Source organism: Lactuca saligna, chromosome 3, assembly GCF_052625555.1.
Source record: "Lactuca saligna cultivar CGN05327 chromosome 3, ASM5262555v1, whole genome shotgun sequence".
Classification (NCBI taxonomy): Eukaryota; Viridiplantae; Streptophyta; class Magnoliopsida; order Asterales; family Asteraceae; genus Lactuca; species Lactuca saligna.
The window spans coordinates 56,837,092-56,849,982 of record NC_136419.1 but is presented as its reverse complement, the minus strand read 5'-3'; the positions used below and the strand labels follow the sequence as shown (position 1 = coordinate 56,849,982).

The 12,891-nt window shown below is 36.0% G+C and overlaps 2 protein-coding genes across 3 annotated transcripts; both read left to right on the top strand.

Annotated features, from left to right (window-relative positions):
• Window positions 1–3,395: 3,395 nt before the first annotated feature.
• Window positions 3,396–6,591, top strand: LOC145036622 (uncharacterized). Of its 2 annotated transcripts, XM_078985084.1 has the most exons (3): window positions 3,397–3,792; window positions 4,300–6,006; window positions 6,148–6,591. In XM_078985084.1, exons 1-2 carry the CDS (start codon window positions 3,504–3,506, stop codon window positions 5,550–5,552), a joined length of 1,542 nt encoding a protein of 513 aa, XP_078841210.1. In that variant the 5' UTR covers window positions 3,397–3,503; the 3' UTR covers window positions 5,553–6,006; window positions 6,148–6,591. The 2 variants fall into 2 exon arrangements, with proteins under 2 accessions (XP_078841209.1, XP_078841210.1); XM_078985083.1 differs by having other exon boundaries at window positions 3,396–6,006.
• Window positions 5,835–6,434, top strand: LOC145035562 (MDIS1-interacting receptor like kinase 2-like). Its single transcript, XM_078984091.1, has 2 exons — window positions 5,835–6,006; window positions 6,148–6,434. The coding sequence occupies exons 1-2, from the start codon at window positions 5,835–5,837 to the stop codon at window positions 6,432–6,434; spliced, it is 459 nt and encodes a 152-aa protein (XP_078840217.1).
• Window positions 6,592–12,891: the final 6,300 nt, after the last annotated feature.

The window sequence follows — 12,891 nt, the reverse complement described above, 5'->3', positions numbered from 1 at the left end:
CCCGATGGTACATCTGGATCCCTAAAACCAAGGCTCTGATACCAACTTGTAACACTCTAATTTTTCAAATAAAATTTTCATTTTTAAAACCACATAAAACACGATCTCACATTTCTCAAAACACAAAAATGTATAACCTGTTCAAAACAGAAGACAACAAAAATGTTTGATAATATCCTAGAATCCTCATAAACATAATCTCTAGTTGGTGTCTACAATCAAGTCGGTGCCTTCCCGCGATCTTGAGAGGTACCTGAAACATATTTCACACAACACTGTAAGCACGAAGCTTAGTGAGTTCCGCAGAATACCACATACACAAATAATAAGCCTCTCATGGCAATAGCTTGACATGGAACCTTCAGTTATGTGTCTTGGTGAGGAACCTCCGATCATGTATCTCAATGAAGACCCTCCGGTCTCACAGCTCAGGTTGGACCCTCCGGTCTTGTATCTCAGTGAAGCCCCTCCAGTTTCACAACTCGGTTTGGACCCTTCGATCCTAACTCAGCAAGGCACAAAATAATATATACCATAAATCACAAAGACAAAATGCATAATATCACATAACTTAGTATAAGCACATAAGACCCTCCGGTCAATAACTCAACTAAGACCCTCCGGTCACACAGTATTACCACTCAGGTAAATATAGTGAGAAGACTCACCTAGTATGTAAACAAGTAGGTCTCGTACTCAACGGTCGGTCTAGACTCCGCCTACATATCATAATCATCTCTAATTAACACTTTATAACAACAACTCTAAAGATGTTAGGCTAACCCTTTTTCTAACTATTGGAAAGGGTGAAATACCATCTTACCCCTCCATGGTCTCCATAATCCATATCTTAACCGAACCCTAAAAGTCAACGAAAGTCAACACTCGAGTCAACAGTCCATGTTGACCCAACTCGTTGAGTGCATCTATGCGACTCGTCGAGTTCCTTCGTTTTCTCTGAAATATCGGGAAAATCCAACTCAACTCGTTGAGTTGTCTCACCAACTCACCGAGGTGTAATGCGTCTAGACTATAAGGGAAAACCATAACCAACTCATCGAGTTCCTTCAGTCTATTCTCTCATTCAGACGTTTTTAAGTAGACCTAAGGCCCCATACTCGAGATCTAGCCTTCTAAGGCTGATGTATCATGTAAAGTTGCAAGCTTTACGTCCATGCATGGCATCTAAGGCTCAAAATGGCAAAACAAAGCTCTATAGAGGATTTAATGGATGAAAGTTGGACAATAGCTTGATAAAGCTAGAATCTTTAGGCCCAAGGGACCTCATACTCTCTAGATCTAAAGTCTCTACTTCTTGGAATGCTCAAACAACTTAAGGACTCCAAGAGAAGATGGAAATGGCCATAAACTCCCTAATGAAGTGATCTAACCAAACAAATGATCAACGTGATAGCTTTTTACCTCCAAATAGCAGCTAGCACTGAAAGAATACTGGATTCAAGGGCTCCTTCTCGTTCCAAGACTTTTGCTCCTCTAACTCCTTCCAAGAATGCACTAAAACATACAATCTTAGCCTCTCTCTCTTCCTCTCTCTCACAGATGGTAATAGCTCAATTAGGGTTTCTTTTAGTGTGTTAAGGTGATAAGGGAGGCAGAATGAAAGGCTTAAGGTCCTCTAAATAGGGTACAAACCTTGAAATTAGGGTTTTCACTCTCAGATTCTACTCGTCGAGTTGGGGTCCTCCAACTCGTCGAGTAGACTTTAAAAATCACGCGGCCATCACAATCTCTACTCGACGAGTTGGGGCCTCCAACTCGTCGAGTTGCCCTGACAAAATGCATATAATGTAATTAAATATTATACCTGGGAGTCGGGATGTTACACATCACATTCAAGTCTCCAAAGTGCTCAAGAGTTGAAGCAATCTATAGGAACTTGGATGTCATGGCTCTTAGCATCTTCTTCACTACATACAATTGTTCTACTGCACGCATTGTGCTCATAATGTTGCTCACTTTCACAACGAACTCATCTACAGCCTCTGACTCTTTCATGTTCAAAGCCTCAAATTCCGCCTTCAATGTTTGAATTCTTGCTATCTTCACTCTATCCTCCCCATGAACATTACTTTCAAGGCTTCCCATGCTTCCTTGGCCGAATGCTTCTCTGCTAATGCCAACAATAGATCTTCGGGTATACGTTGATAGATGGCAGCCAATGTCATCTTGTTTTTCTTGACTTCTACACCAATGTTTGTTGTTCTGGGTTCGACTGCCTCCCAAACCCCTTGAGCTTGCATGAACACTCTCATTTTTATAGCCCGATCAGCATAATTGTTTCTTAATAGCATGGGGTACTCAAGTGTAACTTGCCCATCTTTTCCATTATTGTTGTTCCCTATCATTTCTTTCACTGGTGGCTGATACTAGGGCATGCACCAGGTTGTACTTTGATATATAGGGAAAGCTTAAAGTGGTATGAAGGTTTTTATGAGATAAAACAAAACATAGGACAGGGCAAAAGCTGCACTTCTTATTCACTTTCACAGTAATTTGAATAGAGTCACACACTTTCACCTTTTAAACTAATCAAATGCAGAAAAATTAGGAAACTAACTGACACTACCCTCTAGACTCGGTACTATAGCCAACATGGCTTAGGACTTATTCAAACTCTAATTTGACCACAACTTTCACCAATAATAATTAAAAAGACACAAAACAAAACTTCTGGATTAAGCCAACAGCTTCTGCAAAATATCTTCACAATATACTTAAAAAAGAATATCACTAACTACCCTAAAGGAAAAGTATTAATACTAAAAGGATCATTCCACGAGCAATTATAAGTTTGATAATATTGAGTAAAACATTGAATATCTCAACATGCGTACTGGAGTCTGAGTATGTGTGTCGTCAGAAAATATAAAGAATGAAACAATAAATATTCATATTTGTATAGATAATACTAAATAAATGGTTGTTGATTCGTCTTTCAAACTTATATAGACTTTTAAATGATTTCTCAAATAATAATTATGTTTCCACGTCGACAATGTTTACTGAAATTAATGGCGTGGACCAAATTTTCAAATTGTCAACAAAATCGACGACATACAGATCCACATTACATGCTAGGGTGGCTACGATGGCTTTTTTCTATTCTATAAGAATTAATTAGATATACCATTAAATTCAGAAGTTGACAAGACCCTATTTTACTTTGTCAACGTTCCATCTACTCTTTGGATAATAACTTTAGCCATCAAATAATTGAGATTTTCATCGACCACACGCTAAGTAATTTAATTAGTGATAATGTTTTATACTGTGAAGTTAAGCAACTTAATTAGTCATAGTTTTTTATATTGTGAAGTTATATTATGTTTCTGTTCAACAAATAATAATCTAAACCTGTTTGATTTCAGAACCAACTTTACTCAATATCACTTTTAATCAATTTTCCTTGTTAAAATAGGGAGAAAAAATTTGTCAAAGTATAAATTAGGGGGGGCACAAGCCCTCAATTTTCAATAAACAACATGGCAAAGAAAATAATATCTTCTTCAAACTTATTATTTTTCTCTCTATCTCTATTAATCACCATGCTCTCCCCCATACCATATCTTGCTTCTGCTTCTTTAGATGAAGGCAATGCTCTTCTTAAGTGGAAAGAAAGTCTTCAAATCCCACACAACTCCTTGCTCTCTTCATGGCTTCCCCTCCCTATGAACTCCAGTGCATCAGTTCCATGTACCTCTTGGTATGGAGTAGTTTGCAATGCTGATTGGAGTGTTCACAGGTTGAACCTCACGAGATCTGGATTAAAGGGTACGCTTCATCAATTTTCATTCTCTTTACTACATAATCTTACGCATTTAGATCTCAGTGTAAATAACTTCTTTGGCCCCATTCCTCCAGAAATCCGATTCCTGTCCAAACTTGTTTTTCTTAATATTTCATTCAATATGTTTTCTGGAGTAATCCCACGTGAAATAGGAAACCTCCACCAGCTAACCGACCTGGACTTTGACAAAAACAATCTAACTGGTTCAGTTCCGCAAGAAATAGGAAACCTGGTGTCACTTAAATTCCTAAGCATCTCTGTAAACAATCTATCTGGATTAATTCCTTCAACATTGGGTAATTTGACATCTTTGAATACCCTTTTTTTGTTCTACAATCAACTCTATGGTCACATTCCAAGTGAGCTTGGGAATTTAAAGTCTCTCACTGAGCTTGCGTTGAGCCTAAATCAACTGAGTGGTTCTATTCCTTCATCACTAGCAAACCTCAGCAATCTACAACGTCTGTTCCTCGGTGCTAATACTTTTTCAGGTTCAATTCCACAAGGACTTGGAAGGCTAGACTTGATTAAGCTAGAATTGGATGACAATCAATTGTCTGGCAATTTGCCTGATGATCTGTGCCATGGGGGGATGCTTCAAAAATTGACAGTATCAGGTAATCAACTTACTGGTCCTATTCCAAGAGGCTTATTGAATTGTACTAGCTTAATAAGAGTTCGTTTTGATCATAATCAACTCAGTGGAAATATATCGAATGGTTTTGGGGTCTATCCAAGCTTAGCTTACCTTGATATCAGTCACAATCATTTTCATGGGGAGCTTTCTAAAAACTGGAGTAAATGCAAGAATTTGACAGTCTTAAATATGGGATACAACAGCATCAGTGGTTACATACCTCTAGAGTTTGGAAGTGCAACTCAACTACGAAAGCTTAATCTTTCTTCAAATCATTTAATCGGTGAGATCCCACAGGAGATGGGGAAGATGACAAGTATGTTGTATTTGTCTTTGGCTGATAACCAACTTTCAGGTATTATACCTCCGGAGCTTGGATCACTGCATGATCTCCTTGCTATCGATTTGTCCTCAAATAGATTAAATGGCTCGATACCAAGAAGTATTGGTAATTGGACTTATATCTACAACTTGAATCTTAGTAACAACATGCTCAGTGAAAAAATTCCATCTGAGATTGGTAAATTAGTTCAGCTTACGGAACTAGATTTATCTCAGAATTTGTTCAAGGAAGAGATACCATCTGAAGTTCAAAGTTTGCAAAGTTTGCAAAAATTGAATCTTTCTCACAATAGATTATCTGGTTCTATTCCTGATGCAATTAAAAGTTTGCCTCGTGGGACTGATATTGACTTATCTTACAATGAGCTCTCAGGTCCAGTTCCAACTAACACTAACTTTTTGAATGTGTCTATAGAAGGCAATCCACATTTGTGTGGAAATTTTACAGGACTAAAATTTTGTGCAAGTCAAATCTCGAAGAAGAAAAATGATCCCTTTCATCATCAACTCATCCTTGTAATTATGCTCCCTCTTATCGGGGCAATTTTACTTGTTTTTTTCATGTGTGGCCTCATTGCTTATCGAAAACGAAAGAGTCATTCTTCCCAGAAACCATTGGATGAAAAAGGTCGTGATTATTTCTTCATAACAAGTTTTGATGGAGGAGTAGCACATGATGACATCTTGAAAGCAACAAATAATTTTGATGAAGCATACTCCATTGGGACCGGAGGATATGGAACTGTGTACAAAGCCGAGATATAACCTAACAATGTGGTAGCTGTCAAGAAACTTCATTCATCATCATCTGAGAATGTTGATCATAATGGTTTCCTTAATGAGATACCAGCATTAACAAACATAAGGCATCGAAACATAGTGAAACTCTATGGATATTGCTCACATATCCGCCACTCGTTTTTGATTTATGAATACCTTGAAAAATGATGCATTGGATCAATCTTAAGAAGTGATATCTTAGCAAAAGAATTGGATTGGTTGAAAAGGGTCAATATTGTAAGGGCTATAGCTAATGGTTTGGCTTATATGCATCACGACTGCTCACCTCCTATAATTCATAGAGACATTTCCATTGGCAACATCCTTCTTGATTCTAATTATGAGGCACATATTTCTGATTTTGGCACATCCAAGCTTTTAAAGCTAGACTCATCAAACTGGACCGCTATTGCAGGCACCTATGGTTATATCGCGCCAGGTAACGTAATCTTGTGATTGTAGTTCTACATCTTCTTTAGTTTCATGATATATAAATTTGTATATGTGCATATATGTATTTATGTTAGAATCTTGTGGGGTTAATATAATCTTTTTTGTTTTTATTTTATGTTTCTATTAGAGCTTGCTTATACGATGGTTGCAACCGAGAAATGTGATGTGTATAGCTTTGGCATTGTTGCACTTGAAGTTATCATGGGAAAACATCCCGGTGAACTACCAACATTGTCTGCTGATTATCTAGTGTTGGAAAATGTGGGAGACAGTCGGATTCCACTACCCTCACCACAAGTTGAGAAACAAGTTAAGTTGGTGTTGAGTCTCTCAAGAGCATGTTTGAACTCCAATCCGAACGGAAGACCAACAATGCGCCAAGTTTCAAATCTGTTTATGAAGGATCTGCTTTGAAACAACATTTGTTGTCCAATAAATATAATGTACGTTCAATGTTCTTTACTTTTCTCAAGTTCTCTATATGCATCATGTCAATATATATGTATTCATTTGAATGCCTTTTTGTTAAGAAACTTTAGATTTGTTTGTAATAGATAAACAGATAAGTCAATGGGTTGAGATTGTTGTAGTTCTAAAACTCACTACTGAAACCAAGGACACCAAAATAAAAAATTATGTTAAGTATGTTGTTATACTTATATCTCTTTGCCCATTGGGAAATTTTGTGAGACACTTTGTATGATAAGATGAAAGGTGTCTTTACAAAGATGGCAAATTTCAAATATTAAGAAAAAAAATTCAAATATTAAAGCAATTTAAACATACAGCCTGGAACCTTTTTGGCTCCCCTCTCCATGTCTCCGATCCTAGCATGCATTTGAGCTGTTGAGTCCCAATTAACTAACTAAATCCTTCACACAAAACATATACGATTTCAGTTATTGGTACGGATTTCACTTTGGTTTGAAATATGACTAGAACTATAATTAAGAGATTATGTGGATGAGTTTGGTATAACATGGATATAATATTGACTTCAATTTCTTACTGGTTTTATGTCTCACCCCCCTTTCATTTCCTTTCAATATGATATGGCATAACATATATGGATGTAATGGGAAATGATTTTATCATTTTCATGTATCACAAAAAAGTCACATATTGCAAAGGTTAAGCAGCCAACATATATGGATGTAATGGTAACTCGATCTTATTTCACCTATTTAATTGGGTTGTTCTCAAAGTAAAATTACCCACTTACAGAAATCGAATAGTGATATTGAGAGGGAAAGAAGAGTAGAGATACCGGAGTCGATAGTAAAAGAAATATCACTTTCCTTTTTTAGATTAAGCATATCCAAATGAATGCAAATGGATAGACCGGAGTCAATAGTAAAAGAAAACAACCAATATAGACGTTTTAATTGTTATCCATTTAAACAATGATCAGCACTTAACCCGCTCAGCTTCTACTACGGAAATGATTCACACTGATGAAGAATCACCAATATGTTTAAATTGATACATTTTCCTCGATTTTAATGGATTTAAGTGATTTAGTATCAAGTTAGTATAAATTTCTATGGGACATAAGGGAGAAAACCGAGAGATATGAAAATGGACAAGGAGAATTGCTAAGAGTCAACGATGAGAATCCTCACATTTGACAAAGTTTTCCCAACTGTTGTAAGGTTAAAAAAACGTTTAAAACCCGTATCCGTAGTTGTGTATTATGAGCAAGTATAAACCTTTTATTCATACCCATCCGGAAAAAACCTTAAATCAATTACAGGATTTGTCCTGTTTTTGGTTTATCCCAGGTAACACAAAAACATAGCTAGTGAGTATGCACTACAAGAAACATAGCTAATGATCCACTGGTCGCCGCTATTGCCTTCTGTCGCCGTTAAAGGCGTGTCGCTGCTAATACTATCTGTCGCCACTAAAGGTGTCGCCTCTATTTGTATGTATTTATATACATACAAATACACATACATACATAATACACACACAAAATACACATATACATACAAAAACACTTACACATACATAATTTACTTACATATACATATAAATGAGCATACAAAAACACATATACATACATAAAATACACTCGAGATACACATATACATACAAAATACATATATCCACATCTACAAACACAAAATATAAATACAAATACACATCTAAAATATCAAAATTTCATCATAAACAGTGGTGGTGGCGGTATACTCCGACGAGAATGGTGGGGGTCTCAAAATTCTGACAACCAACACAAATTTAGTAGGGAGAAAAGAAAAGGAAAAGAAAAAGGGGGGAAATGGAGAGGAAGAGAAGTGAAATATCGAAGATTTCGGTGAAATTTCGATAGGGTCGAAGGTGGTGAGCAGAGAGAAGAGAGAAGAAGGGAAAACACAGAAGTAGATCAGGGAAGAAAGTGAAGACGAAGCAGATTTTATTGTCAGGCAGCCTTTAGCGGCAACACACCGGAGGGAAAATAACGCGGGGTTTTCTACGTCCTCCTAGTCGTTGGATCATCGCCTAAATTGACGGTTAGGGCTGAAATGATGCGAATCGCCAACATAAGTTTTTATCGGCGGCACCTTTAGCGGCGATAGACACGTTTAGCGGCGACAAAAACGCGTTTGTTTGATGTCGCCGCTAAAAGTGTCTGTTGCTACTAAAGGTGTCGCTGCTATTGCCTATTATTCTTGTAGTGATACATAATATTCTTGATTTCTTGATTTCTTGATTTCTTGATTGCTCTTCTTAGAGTTATACAAAACATTGGGGATATTAGCTTCTTTGCATTATTGACAGAGCATACAATTTTCAAGAGAGTTACTCGGTGTTGGAGGAAGTTTAAGTATGCGTATCCAGTAAGCATAGTATATCATACGGAGTTTGGCTAACATGAAGATGTCACCAACATGAATTATCTGACGCTAAATTTTTATTGACATATTTCGCCAATGCTATCCTGAGCATGTTAATCGGAACACTTGGTGTAGGTAGGCACCACTGAAATTCAACCCAAAACGGCAATCCAACGTCGTTGTTTCCACTTGATTCACAACAAGCACCGACAAAATAACGACAATCCCTTGATCCTCCGCCATTACCAGCATCACAAGAAGGAATAGAGAACTCGCAAGAAAAAGGGATGTTAAGCAAAAATCAATAACGGCTATGTGAACAGTTACCATGCTGCGAAAACCTCTTTTATATGCGTTATAAACATACCCCACATCATCTCATCATAAACTAGAGCGTCGTAGAGGAGGATACCCTTTGCAGAATCGCCATACACGCTTGGAGGGAAATACAAATTGCAAATACATGCGCCCTAGCCATTAAAAAGGCCGAAGTCGGATTCCATATTCAAGTTCGACACATATTCTTGCAATTGGCTCTAATACTTAGTGTAGTTTCAAGAAAAAAAAAACAGACCCATTTACATCCCACTCTTTGGCGTCGAGACATAGTACTGAGGTGAGCCACAATCAACTTAGTGGTTCCATTTCTTCACCACTAGCAACCCACAATGTCTGCACCTCCATACGAATAAATTACATGGTCTCATTCGTATTGAAGCTCAAAATTCAAAGTATCTCACTGATCTTTATCCGAGTGAAAATCAACTTACAGTACAAGAAAAATGCTAGTGACAAAAATGATGCTGTTAGTAACAGTAAAAGGAGTAGTCACTAAATGATTTACTAACCAAAATTTCTGTAGTCACTTTTTTTCATTGTAGCACTGTCGCTAAATAGATTAGAGATCAAAATATATAAGTGATCACTAATTAGTGCTTCTATAATTCCTCAAGAGTTTGGAAATTCTACTCAAATACAAAGGCTTGATCTTTTTTCAAATTACTTGATTGGTGAGATCCCAAAGGAGTTTGGGAAGATGAATATCTTAAATTTGTCCTTGGCTAATACCCAACTTTCTGGTGATACCTTCAGACCTTGAATTGTATGATCTCCTTGGAGAACTTGACTTATATATACAAATCCATCCCACTCAAGAAATTGCAATGTGATCATTCCTATTGGTTGTTTTATGCAAATTTGTAAAATTGTAACTATTTTATGGAAAGTTTTATGCAATACGTTCAAGAACTTGTTTCCTCTCTTAAATTACTACCCTAAAATAACATATATATTCCAGCAAATTAGAGACACCATTTCAGCAAATCAGAAATCAAAAATCGATTTCAGAAATCAAAAAACGATTTTAGAAATCAGGAGCATAAAATCAATTATAGCATAGCTACATCAAAAATCAGGAAAAAAAATACATGTTGATTTCACGAGGAAGACGCCGGCGATAAGGGTCGAAATAATGATGGAGAGTTTCCCTGTGAGTTGTGACTGTGATGGTCTGTGAGTGGCGATGATGAGCTTAGGAGGAAGAACAACGGGGAAGGAAGAACGATGGGAGCTTTTTTTTGATGAGCGGCCTTTTTTTTCCAATGTCCCATTTTTTCGGTCTTAGTTTAGGAAGAGGCTTGAAGAGGCAAGCCCAATGTTGTATGGGGCAGAGGAGGCACAAAGGTTTTTTAATCATAAGCCTATTAAAAAACAAACTGTCAGATAGAAAGTAAAGTGTTGCAGGCATGATGCGTCACGAAATAATAAGTGGTCAGAAGAGGTTTTTACAAAAAAACAAACACCACCTCTGAGCATAGTAAAGCTACACCAAGCGTAGGTACCCTTTTATCTGTACCGTTTTATGACATGCAATGCGTGTCATTAAAAGACCAATTTTCTTGTAGTGTGTTGTTTTGGAACATTCACTTTAAGAGATATTTAAGGTTGAAATTTATTATGTGATAATGTTTGTTGGATGTACTTTGAAAGCTTTTGAAATGGTATTCCCTAGCTTTCCTCCATTTCATAAACCATTTAAATAATAATAATAATAATTAAATATACATAAAACTATTACGTAATTGAAATAACATTCATTAGTAAATGAAATTACTAGACTAAAAACATAATTGACAAAAATCTTAAAAAAACACATGCTTAAATAAACAAAATACATAAAAGCATTTTATTCCCATATATATTTTTCCCAAATTCACTCTTGCGTACTAGGACCGCAACCAATGTCGAGCCAAAAAAATTCTCATATGCCACTATATAGATCCACGTATCCACATCTCTACGTTTTTCTTGCATCAAACGCAACTCCTTGTCCATGATGTGCATTCTTTTTTGTTATTCTTCCACCATCAAATGCAACTTTTCCGCTCGATGCCGTTTTCTGTGAAAACTTGTGCAAATGGGGAAAATTGAGTTTGGTGGGAAATGTGGGAATTGAGTTTCAGGTATTGAGTAATTGCTTGTTGTTGTGAACTCTTCGTATTTCCTTCCTTTTGAACATGTAGCACAACCTTTCCCATGGCTTTAGTCCATTTTGATTGTGAAAATATTGTGAGAAGGAATGTTGTGAAATATGGTGTAGTAAAATGAAGAAATTGAGAATGTATTAATACAATTAAATTTAAAAAAAAAAAAAAAAAAAAATTATGGTCATTGGAGATTTCTAGCTGTTAGGTAACTATCAAGAAGAGTAACAACTCGGGAAGAACAACCTGGAGGAAGCTCTTTCCCATCAAACCCGATGTGGCCAGATCCTTGTTCCCCATAATGAAGAACCCGAAGCTCCTTCATGAGCTTCATGGGTCAACCCCTTCCATCCGTATGTTAGTTTAGAGTTTATATGGATTTGGCCCCTATACACAGTTTGTACGTATACTGATTTGGGTTGATGACAAAATGGTCATTTCTAAAAAGATATAAGTTGAATAGTTAGATTTAACGATCAAATGCCTACTTGTACAAGAAAATGAAACCTTAGAAACTAACCATGCCAAAAAATTTAAAGTTGGACTAAGAGTACTAATCTGTGAATACCACAGGAACTATTTTTGTAATTTACTTTAGATATAGATTGATTGTGTGTGGGTTTTTACTATGGTCCATGGAAACGGTCTAGTGTTTTGTAAAGATTGTCACCGACAAAATAAATTAAAATTTGAAAGAGCATGATGTAAATTGTCATACAAAACTCAAAAGTCAAAGTCAAAAATCAAAAGTCAACAACATACATAGTCTATTCAACTATTGTAAATTAGTAAGCTAAACAGTGGGATGCTTAATTTTCTAAGACAATAATATTGTGTTCACTTATATGCCATCAAAAATATTATCCTATATAATATTTAGTAAGTTACAAATTTGGTCCCTGGGCATATCGTTTTTCCAGGTTTGGTCCAAGGGCAAAATAGTCTACTTAGAAATTCACAGACTAATGGCTAGATTTAATGATTCAGCAACAAATTAAAACCACTGGGACATATTTTTTGAGAAAATAAAAAATTGGACTGAACCTATGATTTTCAGTAAAGTATGGGGACCAAAATTGTTAGTCATTTTGAAAAGGTAGAGAATGACCCTAAGAAATAACGACTTGCTTGGTTGGCAACTTGGTATAATGTTTATGGAGAAACGAAATCTGTCAAAGTAATTTGAGTGTGAATAATCTCCGGTTCCTTATACGCTTGGTTGGCATTAATGAAATAATATTTAGGAACAAGTAAAAAATCAAATCTAGTTTAATTTTTTGATAGCTAATTATTATTATAATGTCTTTGTTAACCATGGTCTTTTCCTAGATTGTCATGATCTACATTTTAAAGTTTAATAGATTCCTTGTGGAAAAACATAACATTGACTTATCACATAAAAGACATTTCTTGTGAAATAAATGACTTTTTCCAAATTTTCCATGTATAAAAAAGTTAAATAATAAAAACAAACAAACAAAATAAAGAAAGCAATAACGCAAGTATAAATTAGGCAGATACAAACTATCATTTTTTCAAAAGAGAAAAAAC

Bases quoted from the DNA above. Each gene is read 5' to 3' on its own strand.
- LOC145036622 (XM_078985083.1), top strand. From the start codon at position 3,504: ATGGCAAAGAAAATAATATCTTCTTCAAACTTATTATTTTTCTCTCTA.
- LOC145035562 (XM_078984091.1), top strand. From the start codon at position 5,835: ATGCATCACGACTGCTCACCTCCTATAATTCATAGAGACATTTCCATT. The intron at 6,007-6,147 runs GTAACGTAATCT...TGTTTCTATTAG, and splicing joins CTATGGTTATATCGCGCCAG to AGCTTGCTTATACGATGGTT.